This window comes from Harpegnathos saltator, unplaced genomic scaffold (assembly GCF_003227715.2).
Source record: "Harpegnathos saltator strain DR-91 unplaced genomic scaffold, Hsal_v8.6 scaffold538, whole genome shotgun sequence".
In the NCBI taxonomy this organism is placed as follows: Eukaryota; Metazoa; Arthropoda; class Insecta; order Hymenoptera; family Formicidae; genus Harpegnathos; species Harpegnathos saltator.
This window is the reverse complement of record NW_020230358.1, coordinates 585,072-605,495: the sequence shown is the minus strand read 5'-3', so window position 1 is coordinate 605,495 and position 20,424 is coordinate 585,072. Positions and strand designations below refer to the sequence as shown.

Sequence of the window (20,424 nt, the reverse complement as noted above, 5' to 3'; positions counted from 1 at the left end):
TATTATCTGCATTGATACACGGTTTCTGATATATTGAAATTCTTTGTTCCTATTCCTTATTTCTATTGCCTGTTCCTATTCCCTATTTCTATTGCTTTCTTATTGCTTGGCATTGTGCAAGGACCTTTACGGTTCTGTGAAACACCTTGTATAACATCGACGCGTGATTGGCTAATGTCAGCGACGTCACGTGATCGCGGCGCGTATATACGTATCGACGGGTGTTAAACTTTGCCACTCACTCTTTCGATCCTTCGCGATGAGGTTCTCTCGTTTGTGCTGGAGAAATACTTTGTATTTGCTGATCACGACTTCGTTACATATTATTCTTGACGTTTTCGGAATAATGTTGGTTCGTTTCATTTTCTGTGTGATTGAAAAATAAAATGAGTTGTGCATGTGTGCGCATATGTGCGCGCGCGCGCGCACGCAAGTGTGTGTATGTGCGTGAAAAGGGGAAAAGGTGGGATGAACCGCAATGTCTTTCGAATAAAATACTCGTTTTTTGAGGATCACGAAAGGTACATTTCGAATAGTTTAAAATCTAATGTTTGTAATTAACAATAAAAATGCGTCTTTTACGTTCAAAACAGTTCGAGACACAAAATTTTTCTCTGACTGCAATTTTTTGGATCTTATGTTGTTCGTTTCTTTCGAGAGTGCATGGGTTCTTGCGAATAAATCGACGCAAGTAACTCGTTTGGTTCTCTTGAACAAAGAACACAAAAAGCGGTGCGCATCTGTGAAATTGTGAGACAATTCATAGAATTTATTGGTAAGCTATAGTCTCAATTACTGTCGTGAAATAGAACAGAGCTTTTGACGATTCCGTGGAAGAAAAGGAAAGCTGAAAACACACGGGACAACGGACGTGTTGATCGGGCATGGGTTTGACGGATACCAGTTTCGAGCTACTTTTGACCCTGTGGCGAGTCTTCGTCGTGGGAGTCCTGCGAATCGAAGAGCCGCACGGTCAGTGTCGCGGTGTCTCGCCAAGCTGCAACATTCACGGTGTCGCTTGTCGTTAGTCTGTCCTAGTGTGATACCCGGTAAGTACATGCATCTTACCTGTTTCGTTATTTGATACAACTTTTGTTCGGAAAAGATTGAATTGAATAATAAATTCGCTACTTCTTCGTATCAATAGTATGTTTGGCTGTATAACAATATGTCAGAGAGAGAGAAAGAGAGAGAGAGAGAGAGAGAGAGAGTTTGTTTATTTATTAAAATAGTTCTTATGTAGAAATATGAATTATTTCGAACTATAAATATTTTATTTTTTCAAATATTTCCTGCGAATATAATGTAAAATCTATGTATTTTTAAATATTTCCCATTTCATATCATATCATAATTCAATAAATAACAATTTCAATAAATAACAATTTTTAAATCTCCATCTATTTTATTATTATATTATTGCATTTTATTATTGATTTTATTACTGTATCTTAAGTATGGTTAGGACTTTTTTAGAAATTATTATGTAATGTTTTTTAATTTATCCATGCTTCTATAAGATTTATAATACATTTTACACGATTGATAATATTCATATATAATCCTAATTTATGGTATATTATGCATTTTCACGATATATAAATACATCATAAATGTTAATATATCCATCTCTACGATTTTGATTTATTCGATTTATTATTATCATTATATTGTACTTTATACCTTTTAATTTTATTAGTTCTTTTGTTTTTATTAGTTTGTTGTAAATTAGTTGTTTCTTAAAATTTATTTGTAAATATGGAGTTGTGAATGATGTATTATAATGAATAGAAATTATCTTTATATTTACCGATTATACATATAAAATGTAGTTCATAATAGTTCAATTATGCATTAAAATAAATAGTTCAATCATACATTTTTTTAATCCTTTATTGTTGAATTTTTTTAACTACTATATATACATATATATAAATATGTGTGTGTGTGTGTATATGTGACGACATTTTTAAACTTTGAACGGACTATTTGGACATTTATCCTAATTACATGTTTCATAGTAAATTCCAAATTGGTTTAAAAAAATATTTTAAACATATCTTAGACATTAACTTGTTCTTATAATATTTTCATATTATAATATTTTCATAATATTAAAATATTTTATAATATATCTTATAATATTTTCATAATATTAAAATTTTCAATCTTTAATGAAAAGTATATGTATAAAATATATACACATTTTTCATTGAAGATTGGAAATTTTAATAGTAGAAACTTACGAGAAGTATATATATACAGGGTATCCCATTTTAAAGGACCCACTCAAATATCTCAGAAACATTGCGTTAAATCGAAAAATGCTTAAGACAAAAGTTATTTAGCTTGAACAGGGACATGGGACAGCGATAGCATTTTGTTTATAGATGGCTCCATTTTCGAGATATTTACTAATTATCAATTTTCTTAAATAGAAATCCAAATTTTTTATTATATCATCTTTTTTTACCAATTAATTTGAACAACTTCTGTTTGAAACATTTTTTTATTTGTTTAATATATTTTGAGATATTTAAGGAGAATTTGGTAACTCTTCCAACATTTACCTTACGATATCCTGCTAACAATTCGTCGAATGAAAAAATACTATTAGGCTTTTTTACTTTATTTACTATCAAGAGTATACTATTATAATAGTGCCCTAACTTTTATTAATTTAATAATTTTGAAATTTCCAAAAGTTGATAAGTTAATAAAAGTTAGGGCATTATTATAGTAATATATTCTTCATAGCAAATAAAGTAAAAAAGTCTAATACTTTTTTCCTTTCGACGAATAGTTAATGAGATATCGTAAGGTAAATGTTGGAAAAGTTACCAAGTTTTCCTTAAATATCTCAAAATATATTAAGCAAATAAAAAAATATTTCAGACAGAAGTTGTTTAAATTAATTGGTAGAAAAAGATGGTATAATAAAAAACTGGGATTTCCATTTAAGAAAATCGATAATCAATGAATATCTCAAAAGTGACGCCATCTATAAACAAAATATTATCGCTGTCCTACGTCCCCCTTTAAGCTAAACAACTTTTGTCTTAAGCATTTTTCGATTTAACGCAGTGTTTCTGAAATATTTGAATGGGTCCGTTAAAATTGGACACCCTGTATATATGTATATGTGTCGACCTTTGGAAATTTCAAAATTATTAAATTAATAAAAGTTAGGGCACTATTATAGTAATATATTCTTGATAGTAAATAAAGTAAAATAGTCTAATACTATTTTTTTCTTTTGACGAATAATTAACGAGATACCATAAGGCAAATGTTGGAAAAGTTACCAAGTTTTCCTTAAATATTTCAAAATATATTAAGCAAATAAAAAAATGTTTCAGATAAAAGTTGTTCAAATTAATTGGTAGAAAAAGATGATATAATAAAAAATTTGGATTTCCATTAAAGAAAATTGATAATCAGTAAATGTCTCGAAAATGGAGCCATCTATAAACAAAATGTTATCGCTGTCCTATGTCTTCTTTCAAGCTAAACAACTTTTGTCTTAAGCATTTTTCGATTTAACGCAGTGTTTCTGAGATATTTTAGTGGATCCTTTAAAATAGGACCCCCCTATATATATATATATATATATATATATATATATACACATATATATATATAAGTATATATATAATGTATAAAGAATAATATATATATAATATATAATGAAATGTATATATATAAATATATATATAAATTTTAAGTTAAAATTAAGTATATATATATATATAAATTTTCAAAGTCTTACAGACTTTCTGGTAAATTTTGAATATTTTTGGATATTTATCTTAATTATACACACGTACACACACATTGTGTGTATATATGTGTATAAAATTATAAATATGGATGTATATTATTTCAGTTTATGATACATTTATATGAAAAACGTCTGTGTGTTTAATATTTAAAATAAAAATGATGTTCTTTATTGTCTCTAAAAGAAAAAGTATTATATATATATATATATATAAACATATATATATTTATAAACATATATATATATATATATAAACATGTGAAGAAGATTTTCGTTATCATCAATATTTTGTTAAAAGTTATTCTGGAATAATATAAAAAGCTGGATATATAAATATAAAGGGTAAAGAGTCAAAGTGTACATCAGCGAAATATTATCCCGTCTAACTGAACCGGTCCCGAAGCAGTAGTAGCGAAATAATGTATCCTTGCACCTTTCACAGAATATTTTCTTAAAACACGTTTCTACTCAAAGAAGTCTGCTCGAAGTAAAGACATGTGTTTATTGAAATAAATTAATCGGTTGTTACCAGACTTGTGACGATTGACGTTCGACATTTCGCTCGGAGGATTAAATTACTGTGTTAAAGGGAATCTAATTAGCATCACGTTAGTATATGCCCGCGGCAAAGACTCCCCACCTAAATTGTTACTAGTTTCTTCGAATCTACGTATATCTATTCGATGAATCTTCTCTCCCACTATTAACACGTTCGTTCAGTTACCACGTTCTCGCGTACCACCACTTAAATACTTGAGATCGGCATGCACGACACTCTTATGAGTGGCAACGAGTTAGTTGGTTGCATTTGATCGACTATCCGCATCGACGTGTGTGTGGCAACAGATTTTCCTTCAATCTCTGAATTCCTCTATTCAAGAGAAAAGCGAAGTAGGCTGCTCCTGCATATTTAGGTAGGTTCTTTCTTTTCTCTTATTATTCTTGTATATATATTGTATATATATATATGTGTTCTGTCTTTATTGTCAATCACCATGAAACATTCAATCTCTTTTTTACATCAAATCGAATATATACCCAGCAAACTAAATCAATCGAACCAAGTGATAGTTACATAACTATTAGTTACAATGTTCTATTCAACAATGGAACTTTTATGTAACACACGTGTTATATTTATATTGTTGAGTGAAAAATTATAACTAACAATTACTATTGCTTAATATTTGTTAGACACTTATTACGTTAAATTTATTTGGATTCATATAGTTTTTCATTTGCGTTATTCTTTACGATGCATCATCTGTATATATTTCAAAAGATTAGAGGAACTTCACAATAAACGTAAGAAAAATATATCATTCGACAAATTTTGTGGTTCATATTCTTGTTATTGAAAAAAATTACTTTTTGGCAATCCTTTACATAGAAAAAGATATTCCAAAAGCTTTCTCTCTCAAAGATACTTTGTAATTGTATATTGTGAGAATATATGTTACATATTATTATAAAGACTATATACATACATATATACATACATGTATGTATTTATATATATATATATATATTTATATATTATATATATATATATGTACATATATATTTATATATATGTATGTATAGGGAGAGAGAGAGGAACATACACACACATACACACACATATATATATATATATACAAGAGATAATATTAAGAAAAGGTCATGCATTTATTATATAAAAATATTATTTTACGATTCTTTTTGGCCCTATTTATGAATTTTTATCAAGTGCAAATTGATATTAACCATAAGAAAATTGGTTAACTACATTTCCATGATTTAAATTTCTTATTTTTATGTTATTTCCTTATATCATAAATGACATACAGTGGCATTAGGTGATTATTAAATAAATTTTCGAATATAAACAATTGAAGCATGGAAATTATATGATACTTATAAAATTTAAATTTTTAATAATTGCAACTACCATAATTATAGTGAATGTCATTTGATAAGTCAAGGAGCCTCGAGGTCAGAATTTTTATTAGTGTATGCAATATATCTCACAAATACTTATCATAAGAATAAAAACATTCTATTGTTTTAGAAAAATTAAATAGTGAATAATGTTCCTTTTCCATATTTTTGGAAGTACACAATATAATAGAGAAACTGAATTGAGTTAACGAATAGTATCGAATGATAAGATTCTTAATAATCACAATTGTAATTCTTCTCGTATTATGTAAATGATATATTAATGTTAATAATACATAATACATGTTAATAATACATAAATAATATAAAAATAATAAGATCTAGGTATAATTTGTTATTTTTAAGAAAATAATTTGCGTTTATAACTACAATATGTTATACAATATGTTATAAATAAGAACTATTGTAATTGCATTGATGGAAGCATCGATTTAGCATCAAAAAACGATAAAAATGATAAAACAGATAAAACAAATTCTCTTAGATTTATATCCGTTTCAACCTTGTTTTTGAGTTATAACAAGTTTTATTTCCATCCAGGAAAAACTGATACGCGACGACGTTTGTTTTTACTCAGGTGTTATCCGCGTAAAAGACATTTAATAATAAATAACCAAACACAATGTTCCCGAAAATAATATTTCGAGACAATCGTGCACTTTACGTTTTATCTAAATTTCCAAACTTTCCACTGAATTAAAATATAATTCTGCGTATAAGAGAAAAGTGGTTTTATTTAATTAAAGAAAATCTTGTTGAAACGACTAAAATAAAATATATAATGTTCTAAAATTTTTCTTGTAAAGCCATAACAATTTAAAAAACAACATATATACACACTTTATTAAGTTAATATATATATATATGTGTGTGTGTATATATTTTCTAGTTCCAAATTAAGTATATATATATTAGTTCTTTTTTAAACGACGTTAGAAATTTTCTTTGTTTGCAATTTAATTTATCTTCTATTTTTTTCTCAAAATTCTATTAGAAATGAAAGTTAATGAGACCAAAAAAGTTTTTAATAAAAAAGACTTTTATAACAATAATAAGAAAATAATGATAAGAAACTTTTTCAAGAGATAGCACTTGATTAATTAATTAATTAACAATACAATCCAGAATATATAATTTCAGATTTCTAATGAACTTATAAATTAAGAAAACACATTTCATTAAGATAAAAAAATAAACGCACAACGAAAGTAATGCGAAGAACAAGAAAAGTAAATTCCCGCGATGACTTACGTCACTGTGGTTTTCCCGTTTACCTTCATTATATATTACGAAATGTGTTTGGTTTTATCTTTGGTACTAGACTGCGGTTAAAGCTATTAATTGATCATACTTCTTTAGAAATGAATTCAAGAAATTTTTCAAAAGGAAAAAGCTAGTTCTTGGAAATTCTCAAGGAATATCGTTCTTATTATTTCTGTATTATTTTTTTCTGTTTTTATTATATTCTCTATAAAATTATGTTTCAAATACTTATTAGCATCCAACAATATCGCAGCTGATATATCATCACGATTGTTGTTGGTATTTCAGATAAAAAGATTTTCAATGATAACATTTAGCGAGCCTTTATTGAAAGAATATTATAATTATTAATATATAATTATTAATATAATTAATAATATATATATATATATTATACATATATATATATATATATATATATATATATATATATACACACATACAGGGTATACGAAAAGTATCGAAACCATTTAATATTTCGAAAAATACACATTTTAGAAAAAAATGTTTCGTACAAAGTTAGTAGGATTTTATAAGGCGCATGACATGGTAATATTATTATGAACTTGAATAACGTTGTCAAGGTCACGTGAAGGTCATCTTAAATTTCTTAAATGAAATCTCCATTTTTCATTACATATTCTTGTAGCTTATCTCGAGGGCTTTTCAAAACTATAATTAAATGTTGTTTCGTTAGGTATTTTCCGAGTTACAAGACTTCAATGTTGCAGTATCGCCGACATTAGCATTACCCAAGGTGTGCCGCGTGGAGGTTGCATGGTCGGATTTACATCTCTTTTGTGTGTACGTGTGTGTGTATGTTTATGTGTGCGTGCGCGCGACGTGTGCCCTCGTGTGTATACATACATACATACATATATTTATTTAAGTATGCGTAAAGTGTGCGTAACCGCTACAGGTTTCTGAGCGTTTGCATTCATAATAAATGCTCAAGTTGCAGGCCATTAATAGTCTGATAATATGCCAGTCTAATGTTCAAATTGGAAATAGAGTTTTCGCACACAAAAATGAAAATAGCAAAATCGATGGTACACCTCACACACACATATACACGCACATATGCACACAACACGCACACACAAAAGAGGTGTAAATCCGACAATGCAACCTCCACGCAGTACCTTAGGTAATATTAATGTCGGCGGTACTGCAACATTGAAGTCTTGTAACTCGAAAAATATCCAACGAAAAAACATTTAATTATAGTGTTTTGGAAAGCCCTCGAGATAAGCTACAAGAATATGTAATGAAAAATAGAAAGTTCTATTTAAAAAATTTAAGATGACCTTCACGTGACCTTCACAACGCTATTCAAGGTCATAATAATATTGCAATATAATGCGCCTTATAAAACCCTACTAACTTTGTATGAAACATTTTTTTCTAAAATGTGTATTTTCCGAGGTATTAAGGGTTTCGATACTTTTCGTATATCCTGTATACAGGGTGATCCGAAATTCCCGCATTCGGAGTACAGGACATGATACTTTATGCTAAAGCAAACAACATTTTCCTTTAGCAAAATTACGTCCGACAAGTAGTTTTTGCAGAAAAGTGTGTTAAAGTTAATGAATAAGCGCTCTCTATGTAGCGCTCAGAGCCGACGCACGCACCTTACTCGCGTGTACCTAATCAGTGACTAGTATTCATAAGCAATTTTTTTTAAGACGCTCATACCGCTCTGTTGTGATCAGTTTACGACATCTTAAGACTATACTTAAGACAATCTTAAATAATAAGAAACAACTATAAACAATACCGGGATTTCACAACTCACAAAACATATTACTATTTACATTTGTTTTTATTTTCAAATATGGTACAATCAAACAATTTTTTATTCATTTATTACGTAAAAAATAAAGGCAGTACTTATTTTATTAACTTTCCATTATTTAAGCAATACAATACGGAAGAAGGTCAAATCCTAATATTGTTCATAGTTGATTCTTATTATTTAAGATTGTCTTAAGTACACTCTTAAGATATCGTAAACTAATCACAACAAAACCGTATGAGCGTCTTAAAAGACATTACTTATGAATGCTAGTCACTGACTAGCTACGTACACGCGAGTGAGGCGTGCGCGCCGATCCTGAGCGCTACATAGACAAGAGCGCTTATTCATTAACTTTGACACGCTCTCCTGTAAAAACTATTTGTCGGATGCAATTTTGCTAAAGGAAAAAATTGTTTATTTTAGCATAAAATATTATGTCCTGTATTCCGAATGCGGGAATTTCGGATCGCCCTGTATATATTACTAGATATAAACACGCACCCATACACAAACACACACGCATGCACGCACGCACGCGCGTGCGCGCATACACACACCCACATACACACGCTCATGCATACGCGCACGCGACACGCACGCACACGCACATGCATACGCACATACTCACGCACACGCACACTTATGTATGTATTTATATCTAATTTATTAATAATTACAATATTATTTTAATATATATACATAATATAATAATTATAAGTTAATATAAATTTAAGAAATTTATATTCTTACTAAAATACTATATTATTAAAATAGCAATTTATTTATGTTATATGTATACATATATACAAATGTACAAATATATATATAATATATATATATATATATATTTATATATATATTATATACAGGGTGTCCCATTTTAATCCGGCCGGCTGAATAAAATTCGAGGATGATATTTTCCAGAAAAAAATGTCAGACAAATGTTGTTCAGTTCTAAGGGGGACATTCGATGCCATCAACAATTTTGACCTCGAGTGAAGGGTTCAAAGTCATTCAAGGTCAACTTTTTTTTTTAAATGGCAACCCCTATTTTTCACATCGGCAATCGATTCTACGTAAAAAAAAAATGAAACTTTTGTCTGAAGCATTTTTTTTTATAACGCAAACTAATTTCACTTATTCAGCCTCCAAAATTGAAATTTTCAAACTTTCTGAATTTTTTACTCGAGAATGGTGAGGTTTGAGGGGAAATTGCAGAAAACAAAAAGTTCCTGGAATGCTGCAAGGAATTCACTTGAATTTTCGCATAGTTAATCGTGCACTTTTTTCCGCCAATGTTTTGAAAAAATCTTTTATCTCATCATGTCCAGTACCCTCGGCCCTTTTCAGGGCCAATAATGTGCAAAATCCCATCGGCGTCCTCCACGTGGTGCACATCGGGTGATGCTAATGCCGAGAGTACTGGACATGATGAGATAAAAGATTTTTTCCAAACATTGGCGGAAAAAAGTGCACAATCAACTATGCGAAAATTCGAGTGAATTCCTTGCAGCATTCCAAGAACTTTTTGTCTTCTGCAATTTCCCCCCAAACCTCACCATTCTCGAGTAAAAAATTCAGAAAGTTTGAAAATTTCAATTTTGGAGGCTGAATAAGTGAAATTAGTTTGCGTTATAAAAAAAATGCTTCAGACAAAAGTTTCATTTTTTTTTTACGTAGAATCGATTGCCAATGTGAAAAATAGGGGTTCCCATTTAAAAAAAAAGTTGACCTTGAATGACCTTGAACCCTTCACCCGAGGTCAAAATTGTTGATGGCATCGAATGTCCCCCTTAGAACTGAACAATATTTGTCTGACATTTTTTTCTGGAAAATATCCTCGAATTTTATTCAGCCGGCCGGATTAAAATGGGACACCCTGTATATGTGTATACCGACTGTTTCAGACCACCTCGGGGTTACTCGATTTTTTCGTTAACGCGACATTTTAGAGAAAAATATTTCAGACAAAAGTTGTAGGGCTTCAAAGGATCTATTTATTGATGCTTTGAATTTGACCTTGGGATAACCTTGAAAAGTCCAGTCAAGATAACATAAGAATCTGAAATGGTAACCGCGATTTTTTATTACATCGTCTTTTTCATTAATTAATTTAAACAATTTTTATCTAAAATATTTTTTTATTTGCTTAATATTTTTTTAGATATTGAAGGACAACGATAACTTTTTCAATATTTCAATATTTTTAACTTACGATATCTCGCTACCTAGTTGTCGGAAGAAAAAGTGTTACTAGACTTTTTTGCTCTATTTAGTCTCAAGAATATATTTTTACAATAGCGCCCTGATTTTTGTTAACCTGATGCTTTTTTGGAAATTTCAAAATCATCAAATTAACCAAATTCAGGGCGCTATTGGAACAATATATTCTTGAGACTAAATAGAACAAAAAGTCTAGTACCACTTTTTCTTGTGACAAATAGCGAGATATCGTGAGTTAAATATTGAAAAAGTTACCAAGTTATCCTTAAATATCTGAAAAAATATTAGGCAAATAAAAAAATGTTTCAGACAAAAGTTATTCAAATTAATTGGTGAAAAAAGATGGTGTAATAAAAAATTGAAGTTTCTATTTAAGATTTTTATGTTGATCTTGACTGGGCTTTTCAAGGTCATCCTGAGGTCAAATTTATAGCATCAGTAAGTAGATTCTTTGAAGTCTTACAACTTTTGTCTGAAATCTTTTTGTTTAAAATCTCGCGTTTACAAAAAAATCGGGTGACCCGGGTGGTCTGAAACATCATGTATATAATATATATATATATATTTGTATATATATTTTCATTTTATCTTTCATATCCCATAAGAATTAGTTAAATTGAGACAGTGAGTCTTTTTAATAAATGGTGGCAATCTTATTTGAAAAACTGCTAACACTTAGAATTATTATGTAAAATTTTATTAATAAAAGAATTGCAATTTCTTTTATTTACGACAATACGGAATAATAAAAAAATAATATGTCCACACATTTTGTTTTAATGAAAATAATATATAATATAATATAATAGTATTAATATAATAATATTACTTTATACAGTTGTGCATACATATGTAGGCAATAAGCACACATATTATAAAATTAATCATTAATGTTATTATTTCTTGTTCAATCATTTCTTGACACGCATATTATTATTAATGTTTATTGAATATTTCGGCGAAAGAAATTCATTAACTTAAATTATAATTCATATATTGGCTCAATTTATTTACTTCCTTTCTTGTTAATTTATTAATTTTTAATCTCGCGACAAAATTTGCCTTTGTTAAACCATGCTCTGAGTTACAATAAAACCAAGAGTAAACTATCTATAATAACAATACAATTTTTTGTCGTTTATCTTTGCATCAAATCGCGCGTAGGTATCTCCATAACTGCCGAATATCAATTAACCGAGTCGGTTTGGGAATAAGCGTGGATCAGTGTCCGTGACAGAAAACCTCGTTGAGTGGCCCCTCGAAGCTGGATCGTTCATGAACGCCTTTGAAATATACGTTGTTTGACCGGTACCCGTCATGGGGCACAATGAGGCTCGTTGGGGGTTGAGCGTTGTCGCCTGAAGGGCTATCGATAACTTGTCGTCGCCAAATTACACGCGCTCGCATTGCGTACGCGATAGGTTCATCGCAATTGCATACATAGTATGCACATATATAATACATACGATCACGGATAATAATATAATAACTACATACGCATGTCAAATTACTGATTTCTTTCTCAGCAAGTTATAGTCCTTCGCTCTCCTTCCCTTTCTTCTTCCCCCTCTCTTCCTCTATCATTCTTTCTTTTTTCTCATACATATATAGGGTGTCTCAGAACTTTGGCACACGGGCTCCGTAGAGATATAGAGCTAAGTGAGAGGAACAAAAAAGTCCTCTACCATAATGTGAAAATCGTAATAGTTTTTTAATTATAACAGTGCAAAGTTAGACGTTTTCCACGCCCAGCGCGGCCTATAGATGCTCCGCGGCAAGTTGTGTGCGTAGGGGCTGAGCGATAACGCGTCTCGCGCTGATTGTCGCGATGGTGTCTTAGTGCTTTGACCCTCTTAGCTCTATGTCCCTACGGAACCCGTCTCAAAGTCCTAAAGACATCCTGTATATCTCTTATTTCCACTCGCTTCGTGCTCCTTTCGCTCAGTTCCTGTCGCTCATATACTCGTGACCTTGCGCTTGATTCCGTGCGTAATAATATCACATTTCTAGAATTGTATCACATTTCTAAAATTATGATTACGATTTCATAGAAAAATTCAACTTGCAATTCAACAAAAATATAATCGAGGAAAGCTTACTTTAAATTCCCGAATTGTTCGAAAAAGTGACTTTTATGTCAGTTATTAAAACAAGAGAAAGTCATTAAACAACAAGCTATTATAACTTCGAATATATTGACACATACACACACCTAAATCTTTTTTATAAATTATAAATATAATATCGATATAAATCTTATTATTTTTACTATATATACAGGGTGTCCCATTTTAAAAGACCTACTCAAATATCTCAGAAACACTGTGTTAAATCGAAAAATGCTTAAGACAAAAGTTGTTTAGCTTGAAGGATGACGTAGGACAGCGACAGCATTTTGTTTATAGATGGCGCCATTTTCGAGATATTCACTAATTATCAATTTTCTTAAATGGAAATTCCAGTTTTTTAATATATCATCTTTTTCTACCAATTAATTTGAATAACTTTTGTCTAAAACATTTTTTATTTGCTTAATATATTTAGAAATATTTAAGGAAAACTTGGTAACTTTTCCAACATTTACCTTACGTACCTCACTATTTGTCGAAAGAAAAAATAGTATTAGATTTTTTCACTTTATTTATTATCAAGAATATATTACTATAATAGTGTTTTAACTTTTATTAATTTATCGACCTATGGAAAATTCAAAGTTATTAAATTAATGAAAGTTAGGGCACTATTATAGTAGTATACTCTTGATAGTAAATAAAGTAAAAAAGTCTAATACTATTTTTTCTTTCCACGAATAATTAGCGAAATATCGTAAGGTAAATGTTGGAAAAGTTACCAAGTTTTTCTTAAATATCTCAAAATATATTAAGCAAATAAAAAAATGTTTCAGACAAAAGTTGTCCAAATTAATTGGTAGAAAAAGATAATATAATAAAAAATTTGGATTTCCATTTAAGAAAATTGATAATCAGTAAATATCTCGAAAATGGAGCCATCTATAAACAAAATGCTATCGTTGTCCTATGTCCCCCTTCAAGCTAAACAATTTTTGTTTTAAGCATTTTTCGATTTAACGTAGTTTCTAAGATATTTGAGTGGGTTTTTTAAAATGGGACACCCTGTATATATATATATATATATATACATTTATATATATATATACTTTTATTAATTTATCGACCTATGGAAATTTCAAAATTATTAAATTAATGAAAGTTAGGGCACTATTATAGTAGTATACTCTTGATAGTAAATAAAGTAAAAAAGTCTGATACTATTTTTTCTTTCGACGAATAATTAGCGAGATATCGTAAGGTAATATATATATGTATATATATATATATATATATATATATATATATTATAAATATCATTTAAAAATAAAAGTCTTATTTATGATATGTTTATGTTGTTATTTCACAGATATCTGAAAGATGTCGTCGACTGTGGTAAAAAATATTGCGAAAGGTAACAATGGCGACGTCAGAGAGACTTGGTCAGGGAAACTTGATTTTTTACTGTCAGTTATCGGTTTTGCGGTCGATCTCGCTAATGTGTGGCGATTCCCATATCTTTGTTATAAGAATGGTGGTGGTAAGTATATTTCGACGTGGATGCTGACACGTTATGATATATTTCTGCACGCTTTATTTTTTATTGCTTCACGAATAAAGTGCTTCTCTCTATCATTGACGGCATGATGATAGAAAGACGATTTCAATAATTTCCCTTTTTACATCGTATCTACACATGTTTGTTATAAATAACGAATCATAATTTCGCTGTAAATGTATGTTTAAGTGAATAATATTCATTTCTTTGACTATAATTTTTTACATTATTGATGATATGGAAATATATTTTTATTTATGCTTCATTTTATTTTTGAGAAAAAATAAATATTGAAAACGTTTGTCAGAATTATAGTTCGTATTGTCAACATTACTTACATATATTCAATTTTGTAATTTATTTGGTTCTTATTTCTTCCTAACAGAACGAATTGTAAGTTTAAAAAATGAACTAATTTTTAACCAATGCTAATCTGTATTTTGTTATAAAATATTATAAGATTAATCGATTAGAATACCAAATTGTCTCGTACGCTTGTCGATGTAATTATTGAGTTGTGCCTATTTGAGGGTACCTTTCGTATTTTTGATTTCGTTTAATAAACTCTAATATAGTGACTGTTTCCGTTTAGGAAGCAAACACAAATGTGAATTACTCTTCTGATACTTTTATCGTACAAAGAAACTTAATCAACTACTCGCAATATGGTTGACCGTTTCGTAATTAACTCGGGGGTTGTACGCGTCAGGTAATATTCTTCAGCAGACAAGCGATATCGCGCTAACTGGCCGACTAATTGGCATTTACCTCGTGGAAAATAACTTCAGAATTTTAGATTTCGCTTAGTGAAGGTTCGCGACTGCGGAGCACTCGCAGATGTCTAAATTTGTTGTAATTAAATAGACAAGATAAGAACGTTTAGGTCTCTCTCTCTCTTTCCCTCTCTCTCTCTCTCTCTCTCTCTCTCTCTCTCTCTCTCTCTCTCTCTCTCTCTCTCTCTTTTTCTCTCTCTCTCTCTCTCTCTTTCTCGCAAATATCATGCGCTTGAGGGGATCCCTATCCCAGAGTGCAAAATAAATAACGTTTTCTCTCTCTCTCTCTCTCTCTCTCTTTCTCTCGCAATTAATATAATGATATTACTTATATCATTATTATTTTACACAAGTTCGAAAGTGATTAAAATTATGTGACTGTTGTATAAATTGTATTCGTATATTAATATTTTGAGTAATCAATTTAGACATGTTTAATAATAATTTTAATTACTAATCACTTTTGATATTTAAAGATAGAAGTAAAAATAACTGTACTTGATTTTACAGCAATATAATTTCGCATTTGAATATTTGAAAGAGATAATTATTAGTGGTAGCTTCTAAGAATGGTAATTTATAATCCTTTACGATAAAAAAAGATGCAGACTGTTTTCAAATTTCTTAGACAAACTTGTAGAATTAATTTTTCATATTTTCAACTCTTCCCGTCACAAGAAATAAACAAGAAATAATTTAAGCTTATGCTTGAAAACGATTGGAGTTAAAATTATTATTGAATGGTTAAATCCAACAATAATATTTTGAATTAATAAAATCTTGCCAATATCGTCATAGTTCACAGTTGATAATAAAATTTTCTCTCTGATTTTAATTCTTTAAATTAGATTTTTATTTGTGAAAATATTTAAAGTCTCTTGTGTATTTAATTTTAAGTTAAAATTTAGAAAGATGCTTTATTACATTTTTTAATATCTGTATAATTATTTATATAATATAACTCTCCTGAAACCTTCAAAAAATGTGATAGTTCATTGCGATATATCATTACCTGTGTTTAATTAGATGGAAAATATAATATTTTGAATATTTTTTGTGACTTCTAACTCATATAATACGATAATAAATAGTAAATGAAAAAAAATTTTAGTGCACTACAAATATTGACATAAGTACACTCCGTTCAATATTATTTACATTATAGTAAATCATAGCAATTCAGGGCAGATTATACAGTCCAAATTACGATCACCTGTTACATCCGCGTATTGATCGCATTGCCCGCAGCCTCGCATCTGCGAGCATTGTAAATAGTCAACATTCCTCCTGCAACCATATCACACCTCGACTGTTAACATTATGCGATGAATTTGCATAACAGACCTCGAGATAATAAAAAAACAATTTATCAGTTAACATTTACAACTCTTATACATAAATCAATATACATTCCTTATTTATCCTTCTTGTTTTTGCATTAACAGGAAAAAGGAGAAACAAGGAAGAAATATTTTGTACAATATATATAGCGATTATAATTTACTTTGTATAAGTTTTTGATGATGCAACATATCGCATAATATTTGAAAGCATATTCATGAGCAGTATTTTCATATATTGCTTTATTTATATTATTTTATTACACAAAATATCTTATGGAATTATAACAAGTTTTATGCCGAATTATATGGATTATCGTCGAAACGACTCGAGATATGAAAAAATGGAACGAAATAAAATTGAATGATATACTAGATGTTTACTAAATATTATATATTTATGTTTGCATATATAATTACAAAATGCAGTTCTATTTTTTCTAAACGAGGTATTTTAAAGAGTCATTTTCTCTTAATGCAATTTTTATTTTTTTACAAGAAAATATTAGAATGTTTCAAAAAAGAATTATTAATTTAAAACAAATAATTTAATTTGTTCGTAAAATAAAATTTCTGTGAGTCAATATTTTTATATAAAATTTGTTATTTTATTCATTACTTTATAAGAGTTGTTCAAATAGTTCATTATTTAAAATATTTTGTTTTTATTTTTATATATTTATTATATCTCTACTATATCTTTAATTTATTACTTAGTAATTTTTAATAATTAGAAATATCAATATGTTTACAGAATTCAACATGTTTATTGAATATATTAGGAGTACAAATAAGTTTCCGTCGTTTTCTATCATAAATTAGGAATTTATTGTGAAAGAACGGTACATTACGTTTTATTCAAAATATTGTCCATCACTAGCCACTACTTTTTCCCATCTTTCTGGCAGCATTCGGATACCATGTCGGAAGAACTCTTCATCTTTTGAGGCTATCCACGAATCGACCCAATTTTTAGTATCTTCATATGATGTAAAGCGCTGCTTAGACAGGCCATGTGCCATCGACCGGAACAAGTGATAATCAGAAGAGGCAATGTCTGGTGAATACAGCGGATGGGGTAGGACTTCCCAATTAAGTGTTTCCAAATAGGTTTTGACCGGTTTTGCAACATGTGGTCGGGCGTTGTCATGTAGGAGAATGATTTTGTCGTGTCTGGAGTAGTAATGGGTGCGTTTTTTCTTGAGTGCTCGGCTCAATCTCATTAATTGTGTTCAGTAGAGAGCTCCAGTAATGGTTCGCTCGGTTTGAGCAACTCATAATACACGACATCAAGCTGATCCCACCAAATACACAGCATGAGTTTTTTTCCATGAATATTCGGTTTGGCTGTCGATATTGAAGCATGGCCAGGTGGTCCCCATGATTTTCTCTTCTTTGAGTTATCGTAGTGGATCCATTTTTCATCACCAGTGATTATACGATGCAAAAAGCCCTTTCTTTTATGCCTGGCAACCAGCATTTCACACGTACAAAATCGACGTTTAACGTCTCTCGGCTTCAGTTCATATGGAACCCAATTTTCTTGTTTTTGAATCATTCCCAACGATTTTAAATTGCGATGTGAAATTGCTTATTGAGTCACTTCTAATGTAAGTGCAAGTTCTTTTTGCGTTTGGCACGAATCTTCCTCCAATCATGCTTCCAATTCCGTGTCGTCGTACACTTTCGGCCTTCCACTACGTTCTTTGTCTTCCACGTCAAACTCACCGTTTTTAAACTTTTGAAACCACTCATGACAACTTCTTTCACTTAAAGCAATCTCACCATATGCTTCTACAAGCAATTGATGCGCCTCAGCTGCAGATTTCTTCAAATTAAAAAAGTAAATCAAAAGTTCCTGCAAATGATGCTTATTCGGCACAAAACTTGACATTTTCGCACAAAAAAAATTATGTGATGCTGATACGGAGTCACTAATACTTCAAGGTTATGTTGTTACCAGATGTCCAAACTTACGACATTACGTTTTATATCTGACAATTTCAATATAACCTTCTGGTGGGGCCATCTTTTGTCAAACGGCGGAAACTTATTTGTACTCCTAATATATATTATATATTATATATTGTATATTATATATATTAATATTATATATATATATTATATAATGTATGATATATACAGGGTGAGGAAAAAATACCGAGACCTCGAAATATATTGAAAAATATAATTTTTATGAAAAAATGTTTTAGACAAAAGTTGTAGGGTTTCAAGTAACGCATTACATACCCAAATAGCACACGGACGTCTATTGGACGTCCGTCATATATCCATTTTTTTTACAAAAGACGTCCATAGGACGTACGTTTATCACAACTTCGGACATGGACGTCCGATAGACGTACATCGGACGTCCTACAGGTCCCATGTCCAATAAGGACATCCTTGTTACGTCCAATTTATGTCCACGGACGTAAATCGGACATACGGACATAAGTTGGACGTGAAACGTACATCCATTGGATGTCCGGTGCTGTCAGCAATATCAGTACCTTGAATAGTGTTGTCAAGGTTACGTGAAGGTCATTTTAAATTTCTTAAATGGAACTCCCTATTTTTCATTACATATTCTTGTAGCTTATCTCGAGGGATTTCCAAAACACTATAACTTAATGGTTTTTCGTTAAATATTTTGCTAGTTACAAGATAAGTTCTTGTAGCACTTCTTCAGATCTTTACAAAACTTATCTGCTTTACCCACTATAAGTAAGTCATTTCGAAATTATCGAGCTTTTTATGGTAAGATGTCTAGCTCACGAAGGCGAGATCGCCAATTGTCCAGCCAACTAAAGCGAGACTGTCCAGCCAACTAAAGCAAGACTGTCCAGCCAACTAAGGCAAGACTGTCCAGCCAACTAAAACAAGACTGTCCAGCCAACTAAGACAAGACTGTCCAGCCGACTAAGACGAGACTGTCCAATCAACTAAGGCGAGACTGTCCAGTCAACTAAGGAAAGACTATCCAGCCAACTAAGGCAAGACTGTCCAGCCAACTAAGGCAAGATTATCCAGCCAGCTAAGGCAAGACTGTCCAACCAATTAAGATGAGACTGCCCAGTCAACTAAAGCGAGATTGCTAATTGCCCAACCAACTAAGGCAAGACTGTCTACCCAATTAAGGCAAAACTGGAAAGGTTTATAGCAATTGTTCAAAATGTCCACCATCAACAGTTTGACAAAAAGCTACTCTATCGTAAAAATATGAAACGGCATTTTGAATATAATCAATAGGAATAATAGTAGTTTCATCAAGAATCCGATTTCATAAATCATCCAGATTTTGTGGATTCGTTTTATAAATTCTGTCTTTTAAATAGCCCCACAGAAAGTAATCAAGAGGTAACAAATCTGGCGATAGAGGAGGCCATTCTACTTATAGGAGGTCCTCTTCTGCTTATCCATCGCTGAGGAAATACTGTATTCAGATAATTACGGACGTTCCTCCCGTACTATGGCGCAGCACGATCTTGCTGAAACCATGTATTCTCGAAGTCGTCACCCGTAATTGCTTGTGTCGCTGGAATTTAATTTCTTAACATATTCTGATATTTTATCGCTGTTAGGTTGCCTTCAATAAAGAATGGACCTATGAGAACATTATTCAAAATGCCTGCCCAAACATTCCATTTTTGTGGATACTGCATATGTACTGCT

The 20,424-nt window shown here is 30.4% G+C and overlaps 1 protein-coding gene across 2 annotated transcripts in view; it reads left to right on the top strand.

The window, feature by feature from the left end:
* Nucleotides 1-243: 243 nt before the first annotated feature.
* The window catches only part of DAT (Sodium-dependent dopamine transporter), a 95,154-nt gene continuing 74,973 nt past the window's right edge, over nt 244-20,424 (top strand). Inside the window, exons 1-2 of one of the 2 annotated variants that reach the window (XM_025303220.1) lie at nt 244-1,049; nt 14,448-14,618. In XM_025303220.1, coding sequence (XP_025159005.1) covers nt 14,459-14,618 — 160 coding nt within the window. In that variant the 5' untranslated portion in view covers nt 244-1,049; nt 14,448-14,458. Of the gene's footprint in view, nt 1,050-4,441; nt 4,696-14,447; nt 14,619-20,424 lie in introns of those variants that run through there. The other variant, XM_011152030.3, reaches the window with a different exon arrangement.